Below are 23,461 nucleotides of genomic sequence, written 5' to 3' on the forward strand. Positions count from 1 at the left end.
TGGAATTGCAGGCTGGCGAGCTGCATCTAGGCTACTTTAGAAGCAGATGATCATGCGTCGTACCCCCAGCCCTCGGCCTCTTTTCCGGAGGCAGTCCCTTCCACCATGCAGTGGAGGCAGGTGCTTATTTTTGGCGTCTTTCGTTTATCCTTCCTTCTCGAACCGTCTGAGGTGCCTGATCAGCCTGATTCTCTAGGCCCCCGTTATTGCTGTGCATGCCATATAATATGAAGATATTCAGGGGCGGTAAGAGCATAGAAATTTTCCTTGATTGCGTAGTACAATGGCGTACAGGCGGCGCAGCACATCAGGTCCCGAGAAACAGTCTCCGGGTGCTGGCACGCCCCGGCGGCTGCTGGTCTGCGGCGTGGTCAAGCTTAAACCTAAGTGCCGGAGCGGAGAGATTTCGACCACCAGTCTACAACGCCTCGTCTTCACAAGAAACCCTCTTCGGCATTTTGATTGGCGTCGCGTTGCCGCTCGCAGAACGACCAGCTTGTTTCAAAAAATTGTGACCTACTAACAGATCCTTTCCAGACGGAGGATCTCCCAAAAGGTAAAACGCGCGGTCATCAAGGGGGCCGCTTCCCACGTGGATCTCTTCGTGGAAGCGACCGCTACCAGTGCTTTTTTATTCATGCCCCACGGAAAAGGCAAGTCAAATGAAAAGCTTCACGATTTCTGAAAATTGAGTGCAAGCTGCACAATAATAATGCTCCGGACTAGAATGTTACCCCTGCCAGGCTGTCTTGTGCGGACCTCCAAGACTTTCCGGACATTGAACAAGGGAAACCAAGACGGAGAGAAATAAAGCCCCAAAGTTACCTTCCGTCACCAGTTAGACAAGACAATTCAACTTGCGGGAACATCGTGAATTTTGGCTCCGCAGCGGAGATGAGCTGTAAAAAGAGATCGACGACAGCCCGCTCGATTAACTATGCGAACCGTTCAGAGCTCTCATTACGTATCACTGTACACTGCGAGCGCATTCAACCCAGGGAGAAAGTGACATTTCACAGACGCTTCATCTAACTACTTCCTCCCCCAGCTCCGTTTGCTAAAGTTTGTCAGCTTCCTCTCCAGCCAGGTCGTCCCGCTCCTAATCCTCACAAACGGCACCTTCTCAATGCCGATATGCACCCGTCCATCCGCCCCAACATAACTTCCATATCCATAACTCGTATCCAGCTTCTGCAAATGCGCCGCCCGCGCTTTGTTGTCCAACCGCGAAGTATCTTGCAAATCCAGCACCGCGGCACTGGCCGCAAACAGCCCAATGATAGACGCTATGGAGGTCGGTAACCGCGCAAGATACTCACCCGGCCGGCACACATAGACGAATATCGCGACGATAGCGTACGTGCAGAGGATGCCCTCCGCGATACCGAACAACGGCGTCGAGAGGAACAAGCGCTCCCGCTGGGCCACTGTCCATCCGGATGCAGACACTGCGTTCGACTGGTTCCGCGGTACGAGCAGGCGGTCCTTATTTGCGCCCAGCCACACAGCGAACAGGTTCGAATGCGCCTTGCAGAGCGGGCCTTGCACGTCTTCCAGGGTCGGCAGGGGCTGCTTCGGGTCGAGGAGTCGGGTGCTGTTGCTCGCCCGTCGCGTGAAGTAGTTGATGAAGTCGCTTGCGAAACTGTCGTTGTGCCAGCCAGTCTGTGCGAAGCGGAACATGTAGCTGTTAGATTGCCCGATTAGGTTGATGGGATCGTTGCTAAAGAGGCTCTTCGTGTCGTCGTTGGAGAGGTTCGTCTTCACAACCGCATCACTAGCTTGTCGCTGCAATCGACCCGAGGAGTCCACCCGTACAGTCGTCTGTCCTTTTACCAGTCGAGGTTGGCATCGCACAAACAGCGCGTTTCCACCGTCGAGTTTCATCTCTTGTATCTTCCCGCAGGATCCGTTCGGGTCGCGGACCCATGCCAGCACCACGGATCCCCTGCAGGTGTTCTGTTCTTCTTGTGTAGCATTTGGATTCAGAGAAACGAGTTGAAAAACCAGCTCTAATGCAATCGAACCATTCTGGCATCTTTGCTCATTCTCAAGGCTTATTGGACCACGTCGGACGTACAGAAGCGGGTTGCTCGTGCAGTTGGTCGTATTTCCATTGCTGGACAGCGTAGTATTTAGCACTGGGCGCACAGCAGGGATGGGCACGTTGGGGTCGTCGACGGTTATGGCGGCCTCGTAATCGACGCCATATTGCAGAGCGCTACAATCCAGCTCCGCCCCAAACGCCATCGTCTCGGCTTCATAGTGATCCCCGTTCGTGTCTTCGGCCCTAGTCGTAGTTGTGAATGGCATATAGAACATCTCTTCGTCCGTCCAAGCTGGCAACGGTGTTCCTCTCGTATAGTTCGATTCAGCGATGAGGAACTGATCCTCCCCATTCCCTCCTCGAAACGCGCCAGATTCCTCAGGCCCGAACGCCGCTGAGCCTGCAATTGGACCTACGCTTCCATTGATCGCCACGAACCTGAACTGGAAAGGCGGCTGGAAAGTCGTGGGCTGCCGGAGCTCAATTGTGTCGTGGAAGAAAAGGCGTGCGAAGGCAACGGCGAGCAGGTTCGCTAGAAGTGCCATTGTGCAAACAGCCGCCAGCACGAAATGACGGGCGCTAAGAGCTTTGAAGACCACGAGTTGCGGGGGTAAGGAGCTGTAGTTGAGGTCAATGGATTCTTTCGCCCGCGCGTTGCAGCGTTGGAGAGCTTCAATCGGTTGGAGCAGGCACAGGAGGCGGTTTATGAGGATCCACATTGGCTCTATGAGTGTTGCGATTGCAGTGGGGATGTAATTCTCGAGGAGGTTTTGGACGATCTTGTTTTGCGAGGGGAGAGGAAGTCCTGGGTAAAGTCAGAACGTGTCATAGGCGCCTGCATTATGTGGAAAGTCTTTCGCAGTGCCAAACCTGCCATTGGATACTAACCGTTGGGTCGAGCTTTGATGAAAAGGACGGCAAGCAGTACGGCCAGGGCGATGAACAAGCCCACAAAAGGCATAGACATCCATAAGCTGAATTCGACTGGTCTCACGGGCTTACTGATCTCTTTCGAGGAGCCCGGCCGCGGACCCGTCAAACTCGTCAAACTCTCGAGCTGATTCTGATCAGTGTCAATAATAGAATCCACCTCGACAATACTACATATAAAGTTAGTAAAGCTGTTCTGTGCGCTTCTTCCTTATATATCAGGCACGACTTACCCGATCTGATGTTCATCCCCAACGAGCTTGTACCTTCTCTCCCGCACAGCATCTTGGACCTCCTCAATCGCACAGCAGTCCAAGTCCTTAAAGTCCGCAAGCAACGCCTGGTTATCCGCTACAAGCGACATGACCCCAGCAATCGTACTCGGGTCCGAACACAGCGTTGTCATCCTCCTAGCACTCAACAACAGCAGCACGAGAGCCGATATCGATACAACTCCCAAAAGGCCCTCAACCAGGTACGTAAACACCGGTTCAAGGACCACTGCCTGAGTTGTGATGACACGTTGACCGTCGATCTGCTTTGACGCCGTGAAATCGTCGCCCAGAACATCCACCATCGCGCGCGCGAACAGGAGACGATAGGCCTTCTCATATGATGAGCCCAGCGTCTCCCAATCAAGGTAATCTTCCAGGGGCCGCTCGCCAGCAGCCATCGCCAAGCCGACCATAGGCTGGACGATGGACACGCCCGCGGACCCACTGCCGAAGCTCAACTCGGTATCTGCTATTCGTTCGAGATAGTCGGGCAGTGCTTTAGTCGGCAGCAGGTCTCCTCTGACTTCGAAGCCGGGCGTCCCGCTGTTCATCTGAGCTTCCAGCCACGTGGTGTTGAACATGTTTTCTGCGACCCCACGTTTTGGACCTAGAGATGTGACACTTAAAGGCGCTTTTGTGTGCATGTCGACCGTCGCACTTACGTCCTGCGCGTAGTATGTTGGCTCGCAGAATATCGCCGTTACCTTCTGTGGTGGATCTTGATCTCGCGCTTTGTTCCGCGTAAACGCTGCGTAGAAAGTATGAGTCCTGTCTTTCGGACACCCCTCGAGGTCGTAATCTGCGAAGCCGTTGTTCAGGTTCCCGACGTACATCCCCATATAAGCCTTCGGCGACAAAAGAGGCGAGTTCGGGTCAGGCCGAATGGTGATGTTGCCGGTGAGTCCCAGGGAAAAAGTGCATCCACTGGTGCTACTGTTGTACGCCGATTTGAAGACATCCGGGGCAGGTATTGCAGGGGCGCATTTCATGTCCACGCTGTACAATGTTGTGGGCGCCGTCCACGTCGCGTTGGTCTGTTCTTCTGCTGCATCGGTGCCTAAAGACTGTTTGAATGGCGCGAGCGTGTACTCGCGTGTCATGTATGCTGGTAGCGTCTCATTGAGCGACACAATGCCGTAGGTAGATTGCGCAAATTGAAGAGTCAGCGCCGTTGGTTGCTTGGCTGCCGGGATGAAGCTCGTTGAGCGCGCAAAAGAAGTCGGAAATGTACTGGCGACTCTCTGAACTGTGAAGAGACCGGCTTGAGCGGGAACGACGCCCCATGTTACAAGGACGACCGCGAATGAGGCCCAGAAGACCGACCAGTGTCTAGAGATAAGTCAATACCAAGCGCACTGTAATCAACACCATCCTTTCGATGTCGCTCACTAAAGGAGGGCCCCAGGGCTACGAGTACACACCTCTCTCTGAGCGCTCTCAGCGGCACCAATGGCACGAAATCAAACGGATAGTGCATCAACAAACTCTCTTTACCCAACGCACCCTCTTTCCTGCCCAACCGATAATACGGCTCCAAACGCTTCGTCTCGAGATCTATCCATGCCCAGAAGATGCTGAAGACAACAGCCAATATAGTAGGGAAATATTGGTACAAGAACGTGCTATGGAGGGGCAGTGCATTGATATCCGGGGCGAACAAGATACCATTCTCACGTTGACTTCGTGTAAGAAGTAGCTGGAGAGTAATGATGAGGGCCCAGCAAGACAGGATCGCGAAGACGAGGGTGATCGGGTGGAGGGCTGGTGGCCTCCAGGTTCGGGTGCCTGCCATGCGTATCAGCAACGCCCATTCTGGACTTCGATGTATTCTGCTTACCGCTAGCTCCCTTCCTTCGCCAAAGGCCTGGGAAAGTCCTTATTTTCTGTTTCCAAGATGAGACATCTGGTTCAGAGTCTGGAAAGCTCGATCTTGCGACCTGCGCGTTAACATTGTTCATTCTACGAACACAAAAAGCAGAAGCAAAAACTCGGCGCAAAGGAAATAGCGAACAGAAATGAACCAAAGAGAAAGAACAGGCACCGCTCAATTTGATCTGGTCTCACTGTACTTATGTATTGTAGGTTGAGGGCGGCGCAGCAGGCTTAGCCGCCCCCACAATCTCAGATAGCCGCCGAACTGTGTCTCAACGACGAATCTTGTCCAAACGCTTAGCGGTAGATCTAGAAGCGGACATGTATCATTAATTCGGAACATTTAGAGATGGAGAATTGTCTTGGCCGCCAATGATGGGCTCTGTATGTACGATTAGGTGGCCATTTTAAGGTTGTGGGGGGGGATCGTCCCTCTGAACTGTCGTTCGCGCAAATTCTACATAAGGAATGGGAAACAGAATGAACGCTCCGCGAGGGACCCATCATACCATGTATCTGGCATTCGAGGTACGCACCCTTGTTTGCCGGGAGAAGTCAGCAGATCCTGAGCTCCGGACAAGCCTCACGCCAGCAAGGACGACGTTGGTTAGCTAAAGAGCGGCATGTTATATCCATCGGCCAGCTCTTATACGTAGATTATCGATCGAATAACGAAAGTACGCGATGAATACTGGCCTTTCCGGCTCATTAATGACGGAAAGCTCCAACTTCCCTTCTCCTGCGCGATACTGAGCAAAGTTGTGAGAGATTAGATCGGGGATGACTTACCACCACGTTCGGAAGTCAACAGTACCGACATCGATGTCAAGTTGCTGCAGGACACTCGTATCAAGGTGGCAATCATACGGCCGCTTGACTTTTGGATCGTCGTCCTGTTTGTGGGGCTCCATACCATCCAGCGGTAGTCCCATGATTTCAGCGAACACCTTGCAGATCTCCCATTTCGTCATCTGATCTTCTGAGCTGAATTGCAAGATGCCTGGTAGATCGCGGTTTGCATTCGCTGGGTCCAGATACATTTTCGTGACATCCCGGCAGACACGAGCAACATCCGCGGTGTTGGTCGGGAAGCGGAGAGCGTGATCATCTACCTTAATCTTAGCTTCACCATTCTGCACCTTTTGTGCATCCCAAAGCTGTGACATGAGGACATTAACTGCGCTCTCTTTCGGTTCATCGCAAGATCCGTACAAGACCGGTACGCGGAGCACGACCACCTTGTTTTTTGCTCCACTTCTGCTAGCTACTTCTAGGACGGCCTTCTCGCCGTCCCATTTAGTTTCGCCATAGACATTAGGTGGATCAGGCGTTGACGTCGTCTTGTACGGTGCTTCTCCTTTGCGCCCGGGGAAAACGTAGTCAGTCGAAATATAGATAAGAAATATGCCGCGGGCCGTTGTTGCTTCGGCTAAAGCTCGACTTGAATCCACATTGAGTGCTTTGGCGGCTTCTGGGTTGGCGGAACAAGACTCTAGAAAGCGGTTTGCTGCGCCTGTAAAGAGGTCGGCATACCGCAAGAGACATTTTGATGTGAGTGACACTTACAGTGCACCACAGCGTCTGGTCTACCATAAGGTCAGCAACGTTAAGCATTGGTAGATCTGAACTCATACTTTACTTCATCTAGAACACGTTCGATCTCCTTTGCGTCAAGGATGTCGAGTTTGATGACTTCAGGTGGATTGATGCGACTGAGACCAGTTCCAACAGCTTTCCAACTATCGATGTCGAAGGTCTTCCTTACTTGACGTCCCAGGAGACCGCTGGCTTCATGAAAGATGTGAGCCTCACATAGAATCAGATTCGACATTTGCGTCATACCTCCGGTGACAAGCACGGTTTTGGCCATTTGGCTCGAGTACGCAGGGAAGAGAGGCGGTCGTTCGCAAATAGTGGTTACAAGACTGGACCAGCCCAACTGGAATGCTTTTCTTTCGCTCTTTGCTTCTCGCTTCAAGTGAGATGGAGGAGTGATGGTTGCGTACGCCAATCAATACACAGTAAGGTGGTCCGTGCAGCACCATCGCAGATCGGCGGAGCGCTTGGCAGGCACTTTTGAGCTTCGCGCAGTCGACCAATCCTCCTGCTCCTCCATCCACACCCCCAGGCCCACCATGTCTACCATAACCCAGCAGGCTTCACAGAGCTCTTACCCGTAGGATCTCTCCCCAATGTACTGAAAATCACTCACACAGCAACAGCCCCATCCTCCCCAAGGACTTCAACGCAAACCAGCCTAAGACCATACGCCTTTACCCCCTCAGCAACTACACCTTCGGGACCAAAGACGGACAGCCAGAGGAGGACCCGTCGGTGCTCGCGCGGCTGAAGAGGTTGGAGGAACACTATCAGGAACATGGCATGCGGCGGACGTGTGAGGGCGTGCTCGTCTGCCACGAGCACAACCACCCTCACATCCTGATGTTGCAGATTGCGAATGCCTTCTTCAAGCTGTACGTTAATCAGGGGAGTACCATGAGCGAATATTGATCGTGCAGGCCTGGCGACTACCTCCGCGCTGAAGACGACGAGATCGAGGGCTTCAAAGCGAGGCTAAACGAGCGCCTCGCGCCAGTCGGCACTCAGTTCACAGGAGAAGGTGTCAACGACGAGTGGCAGATTGGTGATACGCTAGCACAGTGGTGGCGGCCGAACTTCGAGACCTTCATGTACCCCTTCATCCCGGCGCACGTCACGAGGCCGAAGGAGTGTAAGAAGCTCTACTTCATACAGCTACCCCGTAGCAGTACGTGGATTGCAACTACAACGACTTGCGGTTTTAGCTAACTGTCCCCCAGAGGTGTTGAGTGTCCCGAAGAACATGAAGCTCCTCGCCGTCCCGCTGTTCGAGCTCTACGACAACACCGCGCGCTACGGCCCGCAACTCTCGGCGATCCCTCACCTGCTTTCGCGCTACAACTTCGAGTTCGTCGACGAGAATGGGCAGGTGGCCGCGGTAACCCCCGGCGTCGGGCCAGCAGACGGGTCAAGGCCGCAGACAAAGGTGCTTGCCGGCGGAGAGGATGTGAAGATGGAGCAGAATGGAGATGCAGCGAGTGATCACACGCTTTCGTGAGATCGATTCCTGCTCACTCCCAATCTTTGATGGAAGCTAACTGGACATTGCGGCGTTAGGAGTAATATGAGAAACGACATGGAAGCCAAAATCCGGGACTTCTGGAGCGTAGTCCAGTCTTGACCGTAAGAACGGCGTTCAGGAGGCATTTTGGCGACTTCCCCCAGGGCTGCAAAGGTCGATCATGCGGATAGCAGTGGGCTCATAGACCAATATTACTCTTCCATTTACTGAAAATACTATGGGGTTCGTGGTCTGTCGCGGGCGTGAATTCGTCTCTCGCCCCGCTAATGCCCAAGCTCCGAGGCAATTGTGGGAGCTCCAATTCCGCCCCGCCATTCCTCACCCCATCCTCACCATGTGAGCTCCGCTACACCACAAGAATCCAGCCGCATGCCCGGCAGAAATTCTTGCTAGAACTCTACCGCTTATCGTTGCGGCTCTATTGAATCAAAATGCTGCTGCTCGGCCTGACAGGCTCCATCGCGACCGGCAAATCCACCGTCTCGGCCCTCCTCTCGCGCCCACCCTACTCCCTCCCCATAGTCGACGCCGACCTCATCGCCCGCCAAGTCGTCGAACCCGGCACCGCAGGCTACCATGCCATCGTGCGCCACTTCCAGCCCACGACGCCCGACCTGCTCCTCCCCGAATCGACGCCGAAAGGCCCCCCGCTCAACCGCCCTGCGCTCGGTCGCCGCGTCTTCGGCGGAGGGGATGAGCGCGAGCGCGATCGCAAAGTACTCAATGGCATCGTGCACCCGGCTGTGAGGAGGGAAATGTACAAGCAGATGGTTTGGGCATATCTGAAAGGTCATTGGGCCGTCGTGCTAGACGTTCCGCTCCTCTTCGAGAGCGGGTGGGAGAGGTATTGCGGGACGATAATGGTAGTCGGCGTCACCGACCCAAAGATCCAGATGAGGAGGCTGATGGACCGGGATTCTCATTTGACAGAGGAGGATGCGCGGAATCGGGTGAGCAGTCAGGGCGATGTGAGGGAGAAAGCGGAGAGGTGTCTGAGGAGGGGGCCAGGGAGAGGTGTCGTGGTGTGGAATGATGGTGGGAAAGAGGAGTTGGAAAGGGAGGTTGCGCGGGTTATGGAGCAAGTCAGGAGGGGGAGCCCTAGATGGTGGGGGGTCTTGCTTTGGGTAGTGCCGCCGTTGGCAGCTGCGGCGGCGGCTGTGAGTTGGTGGAAGATGAAGAGGGTACAGCGTGAATGGGAAGAGGAGAAGAAGAAGGCAAAGTGAGCCACCGCGGATATGTGGTTGAGGGGAGGCCAGGAATCGGTAGATATCCTATTTTATTTTATACGGTGCTAGTTTGCTCTCTCCTCTTGCAGTCTGTCCTTACATTTCCCCAAGTGGTCCTCAACACCATCGTCTTTCACTGGTGATGATGCTCCGACCTTCTTACGCCGCTTGCAGGTTCGTTACCGCAACAACATCGGACCGCAAAATGCCGTCAACCCAGACCTTTGACTGATCCCGCATCAACCCTTTCAGCACGGGTCGCTTCTTACTTGGCGTCATACCTTCCCATTCGCCACCTGTGAAACTATTCCGCTTATGACTCTGCGCTGCACCGCCAATTCACTTCCAATATGACGTCCCTAACCCCGCCTTCTTTCGTCGACGACGGCGAGGCAATTGAACCGCGCATGCCACGCGCTAGTCACTGGAACATTTCGAAGTGGCTCGAGGGTACGCCTGCAATTCCCACACCGTCTCTCACTTCGGGTTCGACATACACGGGCAGCTTTGTGGACGACGGCGCAGACATGCTGATCCCGTCGAAGACTGCACCTGGTTTTGGTCTAGTGGATCCGAAATTCTACGTTGCAGGGAAGAAGCGGGAGACGAAGGAAGAGGAGAAGTGGAGTGAAGATATGCAGAGGGCGATTGGCGGTGATATGCTGAGGAGCCTGGCGAAGATGAGGCAGTTGACGCATTTAAACGTTACGGACCCTGCTCTTGCGGCGGCGGAGAAGACGGAGAAGGTAAAGGCTCAGGAGGAGAAGAAGGCGGGGAAGGAAGACGACGACACGGTTGCTGTGAGGGTGCTTCAGACATGGGGCACTTTCGTTATCACAGGGAAAGACGGGCGCGTAGTCGTCGTTGACGAAGAGGGAGAGTACGATTCTGGGCCGCCAGGACAGAAACTGCCCGAGTGCGGACGAAAGAGTGGGAGGCATGAGAAGACGCAGGCGTCCCAGCCAAAAGGGGAGGAGAAGAGAGAGGATGTTGCGCCTCTTCCGCCCAAGCCAGCGTCCAAAGCAAGCGCAGATTCGTTGAAGGAAGAGAAGAGTCGTTCAAAGGAGAAGATATCTACTCATTCGAGTAGGCACTCAAAGAGGAAAAGCTCTAAGCAGGTTCCCTCCTCACGGCCGCCCAAGTCTCTTACGCCTATCCCGGAAGCCGATACCCCGGAGCAAGAAGGAGCCGACCTGTCACCGACCAAGTTCTTCATGACTGGAGGTGCAAGCGGATGGTCTTCTCCTCTTCCCTCACCAGTGAAACAGCCCTCATCAGCGGCGTCGCCGGTACGATCGCTACCTGGTGCATGGCCATCTCCATTGCCTTCACCGACAAAGCCTCTGTCAGTCGCAGGGTTCTCAAATGCATCACCTTCGTCAGCGTCTGCAAGCCGCTCGTTGGCAATGTCCAAGGATTCCTGGAAGGAGGATAAATCATGGAAAGACCGAGGAGAGGGGGAACAGGCCCCATCTCCGGTGAAGCAACCTTCCCTGGTCGCCTCCCCTGTACAATCGACGGCAGCATCTTCTGCCCGCTCGGCGTCGCACTCGGAAGACCCATGGGGCGGAGCGCAGTCCTGGACCCAGGATACGGAGAAAGTATCAGTGAAGTCGTCACGTCGGTCGAAAGGGTCACGAGCTTCCCCCGCCGCTAGATCGAAGGACGCCTGGACAGAAGACGGACCTTGGACACAAGATCCACCTGTAGAGAACCTCTCAGTGCGGTCCTCCCACAGATCAAAAGGGTCAAGAGTTTCTTCGGTAACTGACTCCAAAGACTCCTGGCAAGGAGACGGATCATCGAAACAGGACCTAGGCAACGCTTCCATGCAAACATGGGAAAAGCCAGCAGGATCTAGCGTCGTTTCCAACGCCGACTCGAAAGACTCCTGGCAGCAAGACGCTCAGAACCGCCCGGTCCGCTCAACACGCAGGCCACAAGCTCCCTCAGCAGCAGGCCTCCAAGGTTCTTGGGGAAAGGGCTTGGAACGCCGGTCGACTCGCTCAAGCCACAAGATAGCAACGTTCACCGTGGGTTCAGACGCCGGCTCGCAGGACTCCTGGCAGCAGGATAAGAAGTCTACATCCTGGAAGCACGATTCTGATAATAGGTCCACCTTTTCTGCTCACTCGGTGTACAAGCCGCCGACGGTGGAAGATGCCCCTGAGACGCCAGCGGAGGAGGTGCAGGAATGGATCAGTGGTTGGACTGTGACAGGGAGCCAACAGGGTAGCGACAAAGCGAAGAGCGAGACAACGCCGGGTGCAGGATGGAGTGTGAAGGAAAGTGAAACGGGTAGTCAGAAGGGCACTCAGAGGGGAGGAAGCCAGGGCGGCTGGAGTGCCAGCTGGAATGGGAGTGAGAAAGGAAGCGATGGCAGTGGGAGTAAGAGGAAGGATAAGAGCGGCTATGATGAGGATAATGAGACGTGGCTGAATGCCAGTTGGAGTGGTATTCGGGTGCGGGAAGCGGAATGGAAGAAAGATTGGAAGGACGTGTAGTTGGCGAGCGACGGAAGGGTGCAATTTGGCGGAGATTGAGAATGGGATGGTCTGCTATGATCAAATGAAGCCAATGGCTAGAGCACGGCGTCTGCTCGTGTGGGAATGACGTCCATAGGATTGTAAGAGGCGAATTGGAGAAGGGGCTCCAAGATGAGCATCCACACCCAATTGTCAGCCATTGCGCCCTCACAGCCTAAGAATTCCTACATATAGACGGTCCATAACGAAACCCACCATATAGCCCCGCCAAACATCCAACAGATTGTGCAGCATTTTGTGCATGAACATATCTCTCTCGTGCATTCTGCCTCGACGCGGTTGCTCGCAGCGGGGATCGCGCATCCATCCCACGATGAAACGGGCGACAAGCTGCACAACTGCACAAAACTGTCCGACGCAGCATCAATCGCCAGACATGAGCAGATATGCCATCTATAAGACACTGCTCACTGGCCAATTCACAAAACGTGCGACATCACCGTCTGCAGTCGCCCGCCTCGAAGCGCCGCTGCACCACATATCTATAATGGACCAGCATTCGCGCTGCAAACCCGCGTTCACCTTTCGCACCGCGTCCGCGTTTCTGTGGCGCCCGCGCAAGAGCACGCCAGAGCCAATGGCCGCGAACGCATTGATGCAGAAACCGGCACGCATCCCTGGCAGGGCGCGCATGGTGGGGAAGTCGGACGCGATGCTTCGCGATTGCGGCCCCTAAATTGATAGACACGCTAGACGCATCGGGCACGCGTTGATGGAACGGAGGAGCGTGTTGCGTTGCGCCAAATACCATTCTCAGCCCCGTCAATCCTCCGTCCTTTCTTCTTCCTCGTCAGGCTTCCGGGTTAAAGAAGAGTCGTCTTCCTCGCTGTCGTTTGTGTTTTCCATTGTTCTGTTACTTCGACGGCTTTTGAGGATTGAGATACAGCAGCCCTCGTTGCTCGGACGACTGCCCGCGCCTCACGACCGCGTCTCCTCCACGTCTGCCCCGCCTACCGTGCCTCTACACTCCCAATTGCCACCAATTCTTTCTTCTCTCGGGATATTACTATTCTTCCGGAACCAATTCCCTCGTCTTCTGCCTCTTCGTCCGTTCTCTTCGCTCGTAAACACGCTGTAACATGGCCCTCTCTACGCGCCAGCCCTTTGCCGAACTCGGCACCCCGCGACTCCAGGCTCTCTCCAGCGCCAAAAACAGACAGAATGGTAAGCAGTTGCTCGCGGAAGCCCGGGAGCCAATCACTAAACGCGAAATTGCCAGCTATTTCGCCAGGCTTCGACTTCTCGTCCCCGCTGAAGCCCTCTTCGACCCCGTCTACTGGCAAGCGCCGAGCCGCATCCGTGTTTGAAGACGACGACTCAGAGAATATCGATCCCTCAATCTTCAATTCTCCGACCAAGAAGTCTAAGACTAGCGATGGATTCTCCAAGCCTTCCAAGTTCTCGCTCGTATCTTCGCCCTCCAAGCCTAGTCCAGCCCTCACGGCCTCGCCTTCTATCCCGTCTGTCCGCAAGGCTCTCTCCTCGCCAAACACCACCAACTCGACTCCCATCAACCTGAGCCGCGGCTCCCCGAAGCACAAGCGCATCGGAGCCATCTCCAAGCGTCGTGTCTCTAGCTCCCCGTTCCGACGCGTCGACCCGCCCTCGTTCTCGCACAGCAGCCCCGCCCTGCCCTTCTCCATCGATGCAGCGCTCAGCGGCACGATTCCCAACTACACCCCCAAGTCGGCCATTGCGACTCCGGTTGCCACGCCCAACCATTCCTCCACGCTTGACGAGTCCATGCCCAAGTCCTGGTTCTTCGAGATCCATGAAGACTCGCCGGAGCAGGAGGCAGCCAACTTGATGGAGCACTCCGCCTCCGTTCTCGATATCAGCTCGGACGACGACTGCGAGACGAAGAGACGGAATGAGGAGCTCGAGCGCGGCAAGGAGAACATCCCACCGCCGGACTTCCACCTTGCTCAGCCCCGTGCTGCTCAATCCGCCGATGCTATGGAGATGTCCGATGCTACCCCCACCGAGCACGTCAAGCTTCCCCGCCTCCGCAAGATCGCCCAGGATGCTATGGATGAGGATCGTAAGCCGTTGTCGGATCTCCACGCTGCTGACTTCTACGGCGAGGGCTTGGATGCGTCGTCGTATGTTACTGTCGATGCCGGGATTGAGAAGCCAAGTAGCTTGTCAAAGGAGTTTGACTTTAGCTGCCCGACGCCGGAGAAGGAGAAGCCTCGGGGGACGCTGGAGGCACTACCCGCACCCGAGGAAGCAGAGCCCATTAAGACCGAGGAGGAGCTTATTCAGATCTACGCGGATGAGCCAGCCCAGGTCGAGCTGCCTGCTGCCGCAGACGCAACCGCGCCCCCCATGCAGCTCGCGTCAGAACCCCAGGAGGGATCCATGCCGGCCCCTTGAGGAACGCCAGCCTTCCGCTCCTCAGCCTCCACACCGCTCCCATGTCCACCCAAACCTCGCCATCTGGTCGCTCGATGTGATGCATACATACGCGTAAAAAGAGGCCGCGGCGTCAAGACTAGTTGTCCCCACTCCCGCGACAGGGCGCCTTCCTTCCCGCCCCTGTGCGGGAACAGGCACCCTTCCTCTCGGAAGGAAGGTGGGCTGGTCTCGAATCGCAGTGCTTGTATGTATGTACGCTACCTCTGCGGCCCAAGGACTCCTAGACTATAACAACCGTGGGACATCTGAGCACCCCTTCTATGTCTGTCAATGTGGCGAGCTCGCTTCTGCGTGCTATTTGCCCATCATATTCATTCATTCCTTCGAACTCACTATAGCCACCTACTTAATTCTCTCTCTTGGCGTCCTCGGGCTGAATACGGGATCGGTTTAGGCGTTTTCCTCGCTTTCTCTGGGGCTTTTAAATCTGGGGCTCTTACTTCTCTGTTTATCTATCCAGTTGGTTGGTCTGCTGTGTTCCGTTGTGTCGTGGCTTTTCACCGGCGTCATAGGAAGGGACGGGGTTCACTGTCTATTGATACCTTTGGTTTTGTTTTTGCTAGCGCATCTTGCTTACCGGTAGGCTTTTTCTCTCTTTCGCCAATGCAATGCAATCATCCAATCACATTACGTTACTTTTAAAACTTGGTTTTGCGCTCTGTGTTCTGTTGTGTGGTTTTTCTGTGTGCTCCGTCATCGGGCGGCAAAACGGACGGACGCAGTGGACGTGTTTTGAACGCGTTCGGCGACATAAATCAACGGCGCGTGGTTTGGAAGGAAATAAACATAGCAGCGGCCATCGGCGCTTATCCTCCGCGGGGGGTGTTTCAAGTAGAGACGTGCGCGCAAATGGTTTGGGGGATGCTAACTGGGATTTCGACAGGGCTGTGGACCGCGGGAGAGCTAACGGGCGGGGCGTGGGCGTGGGCGTGCGGACATATAGAGGTGGACTACACGAAGCCCCTAGGCAGTTGTCTTTCTCGACGCCGCGACTTGTATTATCCTGAGTCGCTAAGACCTTTATCTTTGGGGAACTAAATCGCTCTACGGGTACACTAATCGAACGATGAAGGGTATGCCCTGCTGCGTTCGCGAGTGGACCGAGGCCATTGAATGTTTCCGCCATGAATCAGGGAAACACTAGTTTGTGGTTTAAATCTTCTGGACGGCAGTTTCTTGATCTACATATTGCTATTCGCTCTCTTTGCCAACGCTGTTATTCTAGATCAGATCGGCTTTAGTGCGCCGGAAACAAGAGTACTTTTTTGTTACTAGGGAAGGTTATTTCAGACGTGCACCGTTACGAAGTGATGGCAAAAAGTATGTCGTTGCGGTTACTGACGGTGCATGTACACCTTACATTCTTGAAAAGAATAAGAGTTACTATGTCCTGTTCGGTTACGCGTTCGTTGAGGGTGTCATGTTGGCGCAGTGGATTGAGGTGAGATGAAGGCACATATACACTTTGAGTTCAGCGAGGCTGAGAAGGCAGCTGCAGCTGAACGCTGTAGTATCAACCTCGGCGTTGGAGTCACCTTCGCGTTGGTCAGGGTGGATAGATACTCGACCAACAGCGCTCTCAAAAAGCCGGGCGTTACTGCTAGGAGAAGCAAAAGATCGATCAACCTAGTGCTCTGCAGAGCTATAAAAAGTATATTTGGCAACAGTTAGAACGGGCTCTACAGAAGCTAGATCGGGTGCTGATACTCTGCTTTGTGTAAGGGTTCGGTATTATCCTCCAGGGCCTAATCTCTCGAAGTGCTGTATACGTGGAGAGTAGCGAAACGCTCACTTAGCATTCGTCATTCCTCTTTACCATTATCTGCTACTATCTAACCTGTACCATGTCGACTGTGCTTCTTCTATTCCGCATCCGTTGTTATTTCGTCCATTTCGTCCATTTGCTCATCTGTGTCATACTCAGACTCCTCCGTCCCAACAAACTCTTCGTCATACTGACGAGAATCCAACTCTGTCCAGTCACTCCAAGATCTCAGGAGTTTTGCAGCAGCACCATGACCGTTTATGTCCGCCAATTTGATGGCTCTAACATAATGCCTTCTGGCACGGCCTTCAATAGCTGCGCCTTCGCCGAGAAGCATGTATAGCATGTCAATACGACCATTTTCTGCCGCACCCTCCAATGCCGTTCTTCCATCACGGTAGCTGGCCTTTGCATTGACGTTCGCGCCAGCATTAAGCAGTTTGCGGGCGATACCCAGGTATCCCGTAATCGCCGCAATTTGTAGTGCGGTAGCTCCACCCTTGACAGCTATTGGGCCATTGACATTGGCACCTGCTTCCAGCAGCATATCTACCAGTTCGACGTTTCCTATCTCCACTGCTTTTTGAAGGGGTGTACGCGAGAAAAAGCCACCGCCGAGCAAATCGATGTTCGCACCACGTTCGAGGAGAGTTTGGACCAATGGAATACATTGCTTCGCTACAGCTGCATCAAGTGGCGTCGTGCTTGTGCCGTAGCTGTATAGAATGCTGTTGGGATCTGCCCCAGCGTCTAAGAGGCCCTGCACGAGATGGTTGTGTTTGCTCTCGATTGCGATCGTAAGGGCCTGTCCAGTATGTCGGGGCTCCCAATCTGTTGCCTCGAGGAGGATTTGCAGCATCGAACTGTCGCCTAGCCGGGCTGCTGTTTCGAGGACGGACTCTATGTGATTTGGCAAGGTATCACTACGCCACCAGCCCGCCTGTTTTCGGAAACTTTCAAGATCGAGATACTCCGGGGTGTTCGGCCGTCCCTTTGGGTCAACTCCAGCGTCTAAAAGGAACTGAACAAGGCTATGGTTTCGTTGTTGGACAGCCATGTTCACAGTGGTTGAGCAGAAGGAGAAGCCGTACCGAGGACCAGCGTATGCAATTAAGGTGCGGATGATGGCGTCATTCCCGGTTCCAAGGGCTTCCCACACACCTGCACTCAATTCGTTGCGAGTAATCCAAGCTCCGCGTTTAATGAGTAGTATTGCCAGCTGCATGTCCCCCGTAGATATTGCCGCTTCCAATGGACTAGATATCTCCGTAGAGCATACCGGGAGGCTAACGGTTCGGTCGGCGTTATATCTTAGGAGGCAATTCACCAGGTCCTCTTTCTCTTCAGAAATCGCCGCAGCGAGGAGTCTTCGCCCATTATTTGATACGATATCCTGCAACATTTTGCGGCGTTCCAAATATCCTGCGGCCTCCATGTTCCCAATGCGCCGAATATCTTTTCCCACTTTAGAGGCTCCGGCTTGCAGTAGCATTTCGATCAACTGAATATTTCCGGTTGCTACAGCCTCTCCGATCGCGGTTCTTTGATAGTAAACGGCATCGACTGATGTTTTGTAACTCAAGAGCATGGAAACGGTTTCGACGCTATTGCTGAGTATGGCGGACAGCAAGGGAGGGAAGCGCCGATTCCCTGACGTAGGGACTTCCACGGTAGCTCCTCTTTCCAACAGGATCCTGCACATTCTGGCGTCGCCATGGAACGTAGCCGGTTGGAGAAGGGTCCTTTCCCCATTCACATCTGCGCTACGAACATCAGCGCCAGCATGTAACAGACGCTCGATAACATCAGTGTGGCCACGTTCTACAGCCAACCTGAGCGGACAGAAGTATAACCCAGGATCGATGTTGACATTTGCCCGAGCCTCAAGCAGAAGCTCCAGGATTTCCAGATTCCCCATCTCGGCCGCTAAACCCAGCGCCGTCGTCTCTTCTCTCAAAGGCCGATGATAGAAATAGCTGTAAAGACTCGGCTGTGGTATATTGGTGTCCGCACCTTCCTCTAGTAGGTCGTGTACTAGCCCAGGATTCTCTTGTTGTATGGCGATCCCAAGTGTCGTCCGGCCATCTTCATATGTGCTGGTCGCTGGAAGTTTTGTGTTGATGTCTCCACCTGCATCCAGGAGCATCCGTATGAGTTCGAAATTTTCCGTCCATGCAGCACACTCAAGTGACATTGGTGTGACACGTGCTCCGTTTGCTATAAGAAATGCCATCATTTCTGCATGCTCCGCCTCGGTTGCATGGCAAAGCGCCGAGAGATCGCCTCCTTCCCGGTTGACCCGGGCTTCGTATGATACAAGGAGACGGGCTATTTTGATGGATGATCCATGGTCTTCGATACTTGCTGCATGTTCCAGAGGGGTGACTGGATTAAGGTAGACCGGACTGTCTATGAGTGTGTTTGGATTCATGCCGGCTTTTAGCATGGCCTGAATGGTTTCAAAGTCGTTGGACCTGATCGCGCTCGCGAATAACTTCTCCGCTATGGCCATAGCAGTGGCTGATTCCATACGGAGCAGCAGTTCAAAATTCCGAACGTCATTCAACCCAGATTTCTGTAACGTGCTCATAATCCGCTCGTCGTACAGCCTCGCACTGTCGGTGAGTGATAAGTCGGCACACTGTTCCTGGAACGTGAAATTGTTTGATAGTAAGAACAGCTCAAGTTCCGAGCTGTCTCCTAGGCTGCATATTCGCTCAGAAGTGGTGAGGTGTTGTCCTTCATGCTCTTCCGGCATGATTATGCTCAGGACTGCGGCAGTTCGAGAGGTACTCGGAATATGTCGCAGGATCTGGGTCCTAGTCCACGGTAAAACTGAGCCGAGACCGCTCACGATGTCGCTTTGGCCATGAAGACGTGTCTGACCAGGTACTGTTACAGCGGGAAATCTTAAGAGCGGTTCACACCCTGCTATATTTTTCAGCATAAATAGTGCAAATGACCTTGGATAACGTTACCTTGGCCATTCTGCATGCGCAGAAATCTCACGAATTGGAACCAGGGAAGGTTCTGGTCCCAATTTAGCTGCAAAACCGACGGTCCTGGTGAGCAAACAACGATTCCTTCCGGTGTTTTAGGCGAGGGAACTGTCGCGATTAGAGGATCAAGCTGGTTTCCAATCGGCGTCCGATCTTACCTTGGCAGAATTCTTCATACGTTGTGCGGAAGCCTTGTCGAGCAGTTTCCTTCCGAACTTTTGGTGACGGGCACTGAATGTCATCAATGTACACTTCACTGTCCTTGCCGCTCTCTCTTTTCCTCTTGGTTATTTGGTTGCTGATATATGTCCAGTCCGATTTTCTCATCCGGTTTTTCTGAAATCCCCATTCCTTAAACTTTCCTTCGTATTGAGCTTTGCTAAGTATTCGTTAACTAATGTACTAGCCGGTTGACAATGAACTTGGTTCCCACCTCGCGTGAAAATTCCAGGTAGATTGCATGATCGATCTCAGCTCAGTGAGCGTCTTCTTTTCTCTCACGTAAATGCGCTCGATCTCGGCCTTGTGGGATTCCCAGTCGAGGTTGGCCATGGTTGACACTAGAAACGGGTTTACAGTAGGACGAGAGGTAGGATGTGCGAGTCCCGAGAATATAGAGAGAGGCGAGGCCGGCTTATAAAAAAGGCATTTTGAATTCAAGGGCGAAAATCCACCTCTGTAATCCGTAGGCAACGAGGCTGTGTAAATGATCTTATTGGAGATGTTGCCGCGCCTCACGTCGGCGTTATCCAGGTCAATGCATGATTGGACACAGACAAAATCTTGCGCTTGGCGACGCACCCTTGACACATGCTTCGCATGGTGGCTGTCAGTGTTACCCGCCCTCATTGGCCGCTTCCAAAGTCTTGACGCGTCCTGGATGCCGTCCTCTGCTGAGATAAAGTTCAATCCTGCATGGGGGCCGAGTGAAACCATTTTCGACCCGTTATTGGACCTTTCCAAAATCTCATGAAGGTATCTATCATAGCCTTCATTCCGAGATTCATGGCTGCAGAGATGCCTTCTTCGTGGAGCAGCCGGCCACACCGCTTGACTCGGCCTTGCTCTATAAAAGTCAATTGCTCCAGCGGCTCCCTCAAAGCACTTGGTCATATCCCGCTCCTCCTGAAAAGTCCTCTCGGAATGCGCCTATCACAGGAGGCAATAATCGGCCTTGTAACCCTGCTGGTTACATGTCTGCCCTCACTCTACCTTGTGTGGTCGTGGTTCAACAAACAGAATATTCGGTTCGTATCAACTAATTGGAATATCGTAGTTTCTCACACCGCTGCAGCAATCGCCAATTAACTGTTTCAATGGACAACCCCACCCTACCTACGCATCGATCGGAGGATATCGAACTCAGGCTTGAATCAACCACTACCATCCACTACCAACGTACCTTGACGTGGTCTCAGTCATGAGTTGGAACGCAAAGGTAAGCCTTCGAGGGATTTCAAGGCCGATCTCTATTGCTCACTGCCATAGTTCCTGGAACCATAGCCGACGCTTATTCCGGTCCGGCCCAAACCCAGTCAAACGCGAGTCGATGCCTAGTATCACATTTCGCATTGCACAAGCCCCATGATGTATATGGATAATAGAGAGCAGTTATACTCAAAACACTAGGGGATAAGGAATGCGGTCTTGGGTGATAGGTGGATAGCTTAGCTATATGAGCGTCGTTATAAAATATATGTACCTACTATTACAGCGATTCAGTACTAGATATCGCCATAGTGTATAAGAGCGAAGATAACTCGTCATTGTCTGCGCTTGACGGAGTGACCGTCGCCGCGTAGTGCTATATAGGCAAATATCATGGCCCTCTGCTGCGCCCCTGGTGTCTTACGATACTTGTTCTCATCATCACGTCCGCTGCTTGCGTCCACCGCTTGTGTGCACTCTGATCCGGAGTGAAGTTATCCTGAGGTATGAAATGGGAGACCTACCCAGCAGCTGCCCTGCGCTTTTTTGTTCTAGACTTGTGGCTTCAGATCGCGGACGTCGACCTGCAGTCCCAGCTGGCGCAGTCTCTGAAGATGATCCAGTCCTGCGGAGGAGTCTGCTATCGCTAAATGGATATCCGGAAGCTGGAGAATATTATCCGTCTTTGTACGTGATGCATGGTATCCTATATTCTCGGTATTCCCCTTACAGCACTCTCCTCCCTCAAAATCGCGCTCCCTCCACCTTTCACATCGCCGTATTCGCATGCGCAGGCTCAGGCGCAGCAGGAGCCTTGGGCAACTGACATCCCTCGGCCCCGCACTCACAACCACCAATCGCGCGCAAGTACCCCAGCCCGAAGTCCTCTGTGATCTCTTCGCCAGGGTAGACCGCCCGCCGCGTGAAGTAAACTTCCATGCGCACCTTGCCGTAGCGCGCGGTGTAGCGCTCAACTGTGGGATTGCACGAGTGGCGGATGAAGCGCGTGAAGTTGGCAAAGGCGTAGTTGTCGATGAGGGCGTATGTGGGTTCGCGGCGGCAGGGACGGCGGCCTCGCTGCTCTCCCTCTCCCTCTTCCTGTTGCTGGTCTAGGTCCATGGTGTCTGGTGCTGTCAGGTTGCCGTTGTCGATATCCATGGCGTCGCCACCTGCATTCTCGCCTGCCTCTTCTTCTGGAGGAAGCACTCCGATGGGTACAGAGACCCGGTACTTCTGTATCTCTGCCTCTGAGCGGCGCGATGGTGGCGAGACGGTACGGTCGCGGATTGCGGGGTCGGAGGGCGAGTAGTGCGACAGATCGGGCTTGAGGACGCCGATGAGTTCGCCGATGGGGCGGTTGGAAGGAACGTAGTGCTTTGCGAAGACGCTGACGGCTGCTGCGGCTACTTCCTTGTAGTCAATGCCTAGCTTCTCTCCGTTTCGTGTTGTGTCGGGATCGGTGGGGGAGGGGATCATGCGCAGCTCGAAGTGCTTGTGCCAGCGCTGACTGTAAGAATGCCAGCGGGAGATGTTACACTTGCACAGCTGCGGCTGAGGATCGGAAGGAGTCGGTTCTGAAGGCTTGATAGCGAGCCAGGGGACTTCGACTTCATCTTTCAGGTCTTTGCCGGTAGCTACGACAACCATCTCCTTGACGGAAATGTTCCGTAATACTTTACCCTTGGTCCACCGCCCGTCGCGGGCGAGGAAGCGGACCTTGTGCCCGGCTTTCAACATCTGTGCGTAGTCCCTCGTCCACACATCATCGTCTGCGTTCGTCTTCATCTCGCAGCCCACGCAGCGCTCGCTCCCGTCCGCGCGCAACAACGCCTGCGCACGCTTCGGCGGCCACTTGACGCCTTCCAACCCCAGCGGCTTCGGCAACTCCGCCCAGTCTTCCGGGTAGAACAGGTGCACATATCCGACTTGCGCAGTGTAGTCCTGCGGCATGACGATCTTGACCTAAAACACACAGTAGAATTAGTAGTTTTTCCTTATATCATGCTAGAATCCCGTGTCTACATACCGGATAGCCCAGCTCGTCCTTTACAAAGAAGGCGCGCGGATGCAGAGTGCGGATGATGCGTACTTTCCGCTGTTGGTAGACAGCGTTGAATTTGGGCGGACGCGGGTTCGCAGGGTTCGTGGAGCTGACCTCGCAGACTTCGAGCCAGTTTAGGCGGGCGGGCATTTTCGGCTCGGCGAAGTCCGTGGAGGGAATTTCTAGGGAGAAGGAGTAGGACATGCTTGGCAAGTGTCTCGTAGGGCGCAATGATGCGAGACCGTCGAAGTGTTGGATGTTGAGGTTGAGTTTGGTGCTGGTGCTGGGTTTGTGCTTTTCGTGTTGAGGTGCCGAAGGTGGATGGAGCGTGGGACGGGAGTTTGTCATGATGCGACGAGTGACCGACGTTGTCCATGTTGTTGCTGCAGAGCATGAGGAGTCCAGGGAAAGGAGAGATCGGGTGTTTGTGAAAGTTTTCTAGGAGGCGTCCGTAGCAACGCTCTCGTGTGCTTTCGGACGTCGGGACTCGAGGGTGGTGAATGATTCAAGGGTTACATTTTGGAGGGAAAGGGGCCCATATACGTCGATGTTATACAGCAATTGAACTTCCATGATTTGCGGGAGACAAGAGAGCTCAATTAGAGAAGCGGTTAGAGGAGCCTGTCTGTGTAGGGGGCCGCGTTTTAGGATGCCAACATGAACATTGCGTTCCAACTCCTATACCTGAGCATTTTGCGGGGTTGCTGGGGGAGGAGATATACTAGTAACCACAAGTTATAGCACGAAATTGAAGGAAAGTTGGACGAGATAAGGAGAATGAGGAGTCGCTATGATA

General features: G+C 53.9%; 9 protein-coding genes across 9 annotated transcripts; 5 read left to right on the forward strand and 4 right to left on the reverse strand.

Moving 5' to 3' along the window:
* Nucleotides 1–998: 998 nt before the first annotated feature.
* Nucleotides 999–5,284, reverse strand: BU26DRAFT_461533 (uncharacterized protein). Its single transcript, XM_033825068.1, has 5 exons — nt 5,087–5,284; nt 4,671–5,034; nt 3,208–4,578; nt 2,933–3,144; nt 999–2,849 (listed from the first exon to the last, which is right to left on the reverse strand). Exons 1-5 carry the CDS (start codon nt 5,205–5,207, stop codon nt 1,033–1,035), a joined length of 3,885 nt encoding a protein of 1,294 aa, XP_033681040.1. The 5' UTR covers nt 5,208–5,284; the 3' UTR covers nt 999–1,032.
* A 54-nt stretch (nt 5,285–5,338) lies between these two features.
* BU26DRAFT_461537 (NAD(P)-binding protein) lies at nt 5,339–7,105 on the reverse strand. Its single transcript, XM_033825069.1, has 5 exons — nt 6,964–7,105; nt 6,756–6,909; nt 6,688–6,707; nt 5,911–6,634; nt 5,339–5,860 (listed from the first exon to the last, which is right to left on the reverse strand). Exons 1-5 carry the CDS (start codon nt 6,989–6,991, stop codon nt 5,830–5,832), a joined length of 957 nt encoding a protein of 318 aa, XP_033681041.1. The 5' UTR covers nt 6,992–7,105; the 3' UTR covers nt 5,339–5,829.
* A 151-nt stretch (nt 7,106–7,256) lies between these two features.
* BU26DRAFT_461539 (cleavage and polyadenylation specificity factor, 25 kDa subunit) lies at nt 7,257–8,447 on the forward strand (the record flags this gene model as incomplete). The annotated part of the gene is made up of 4 exons (XM_033825070.1): nt 7,257–7,297; nt 7,344–7,595; nt 7,641–7,888; nt 7,941–8,447. The coding sequence occupies 4 exons, from the start codon at nt 7,257–7,259 to the stop codon at nt 8,216–8,218; spliced, it is 819 nt and encodes a 272-aa protein (XP_033681042.1). The 3' UTR covers nt 8,219–8,447.
* A 101-nt stretch (nt 8,448–8,548) lies between these two features.
* BU26DRAFT_60670 (CoaE-domain-containing protein) lies at nt 8,549–9,569 on the forward strand. Its single transcript, XM_033835683.1, has one exon. It carries the CDS (start codon nt 8,674–8,676, stop codon nt 9,463–9,465), a length of 792 nt encoding a protein of 263 aa, XP_033681043.1. The 5' UTR covers nt 8,549–8,673; the 3' UTR covers nt 9,466–9,569.
* A 1-nt stretch (nt 9,570) lies between these two features.
* Nucleotides 9,571–12,205, forward strand: BU26DRAFT_60671 (uncharacterized protein). Its single transcript, XM_033835685.1, has one exon. The coding sequence runs from the start codon at nt 9,819–9,821 to the stop codon at nt 11,970–11,972; it is 2,154 nt and encodes a 717-aa protein (XP_033681044.1). The 5' UTR covers nt 9,571–9,818; the 3' UTR covers nt 11,973–12,205.
* Nucleotides 12,206–12,929: 724 nt separating this feature from the next.
* BU26DRAFT_60682 (uncharacterized protein) lies at nt 12,930–14,546 on the forward strand. Its single transcript, XM_033835694.1, has 2 exons — nt 12,930–13,178; nt 13,234–14,546. Exons 1-2 carry the CDS (start codon nt 13,094–13,096, stop codon nt 14,388–14,390), a joined length of 1,242 nt encoding a protein of 413 aa, XP_033681045.1. The 5' UTR covers nt 12,930–13,093; the 3' UTR covers nt 14,391–14,546.
* BU26DRAFT_60678 (uncharacterized protein) lies at nt 14,547–15,167 on the forward strand. Its single transcript, XM_033835690.1, has one exon. The coding sequence runs from the start codon at nt 14,703–14,705 to the stop codon at nt 15,072–15,074; it is 372 nt and encodes a 123-aa protein (XP_033681046.1). The 5' UTR covers nt 14,547–14,702; the 3' UTR covers nt 15,075–15,167.
* Nucleotides 15,168–16,226: 1,059 nt separating this feature from the next.
* Nucleotides 16,227–19,799, reverse strand: BU26DRAFT_488888 (ankyrin). Its single transcript, XM_033825999.1, has 4 exons — nt 19,630–19,799; nt 19,355–19,575; nt 19,176–19,304; nt 16,227–19,125 (listed from the first exon to the last, which is right to left on the reverse strand). The coding sequence occupies exons 1-4, from the start codon at nt 19,746–19,748 to the stop codon at nt 16,295–16,297; spliced, it is 3,300 nt and encodes a 1,099-aa protein (XP_033681047.1). The 5' UTR covers nt 19,749–19,799; the 3' UTR covers nt 16,227–16,294.
* A 1,593-nt stretch (nt 19,800–21,392) lies between these two features.
* Nucleotides 21,393–23,013, reverse strand: BU26DRAFT_567553 (uncharacterized protein; the record flags this gene model as incomplete). Its single annotated transcript, XM_033833665.1, has 2 exons — nt 21,393–22,586; nt 22,651–23,013. 2 exons carry the CDS (start codon nt 23,011–23,013, stop codon nt 21,393–21,395), a joined length of 1,557 nt encoding a protein of 518 aa, XP_033681048.1.
* Nucleotides 23,014–23,461: the final 448 nt, after the last annotated feature.

This window comes from Trematosphaeria pertusa (assembly GCF_010094035.1).
Source record: "Trematosphaeria pertusa strain CBS 122368 unplaced genomic scaffold BU26scaffold_11, whole genome shotgun sequence".
NCBI lineage: Eukaryota > Fungi > Ascomycota > Dothideomycetes > Pleosporales > Trematosphaeriaceae > Trematosphaeria > Trematosphaeria pertusa.

Coding starts and splice junctions, on each gene's coding strand:
- BU26DRAFT_461533 (XM_033825068.1), bottom strand. CDS start 5,207: ATGAACAATGTTAACGCGCAGGTCGCAAGATCGAGCTTTCCAGACTCT. Junction 4,579..4,670: donor CTGAGAGCGCTCAGAGAGAG/GTGTGTACTCGT, acceptor ACTTATCTCTAG/ACACTGGTCGGTCTTCTGGG. Junction 2,850..2,932: donor CATCAAAGCTCGACCCAACG/GTTAGTATCCAA, acceptor GACTTTACCCAG/GACTTCCTCTCCCCTCGCAA.
- BU26DRAFT_461537 (XM_033825069.1), bottom strand. CDS start 6,991: ATGGCCAAAACCGTGCTTGTCACCGGAG. Junction 6,708..6,755: donor CGTGTTCTAGATGAAGTAAA/GTATGAGTTCAG, acceptor ACCTTATGGTAG/ACCAGACGCTGTGGTGCACT. Junction 6,635..6,687: donor ACCAGACGCTGTGGTGCACT/GTAAGTGTCACT, acceptor ACCTCTTTACAG/GCGCAGCAAACCGCTTTCTA.
- BU26DRAFT_60670 (XM_033835683.1), top strand. CDS start 8,674: ATGCTGCTGCTCGGCCTGACAGGCTCCATCGCGACCGGCAAATCCACC.
- BU26DRAFT_60671 (XM_033835685.1), top strand. CDS start 9,819: ATGACGTCCCTAACCCCGCCTTCTTTCGTCGACGACGGCGAGGCAATT.
- BU26DRAFT_60682 (XM_033835694.1), top strand. CDS start 13,094: ATGGCCCTCTCTACGCGCCAGCCCTTTGCCGAACTCGGCACCCCGCGA. Junction 13,179..13,233: donor CGCCAAAAACAGACAGAATG/GTAAGCAGTTGC, acceptor CGAAATTGCCAG/CTATTTCGCCAGGCTTCGAC.
- BU26DRAFT_60678 (XM_033835690.1), top strand. CDS start 14,703: ATGTGGCGAGCTCGCTTCTGCGTGCTATTTGCCCATCATATTCATTCA.
- BU26DRAFT_488888 (XM_033825999.1), bottom strand. CDS start 19,748: ATGGCCAACCTCGACTGGGAATCCCACAAGGCCGAGATCGAGCGCATT. Junction 19,576..19,629: donor ACCTGGAATTTTCACGCGAG/GTGGGAACCAAG, acceptor ACGAATACTTAG/CAAAGCTCAATACGAAGGAA. Junction 19,126..19,175: donor GCGCATGCAGAATGGCCAAG/GTAACGTTATCC, acceptor AAAATATAGCAG/GGTGTGAACCGCTCTTAAGA.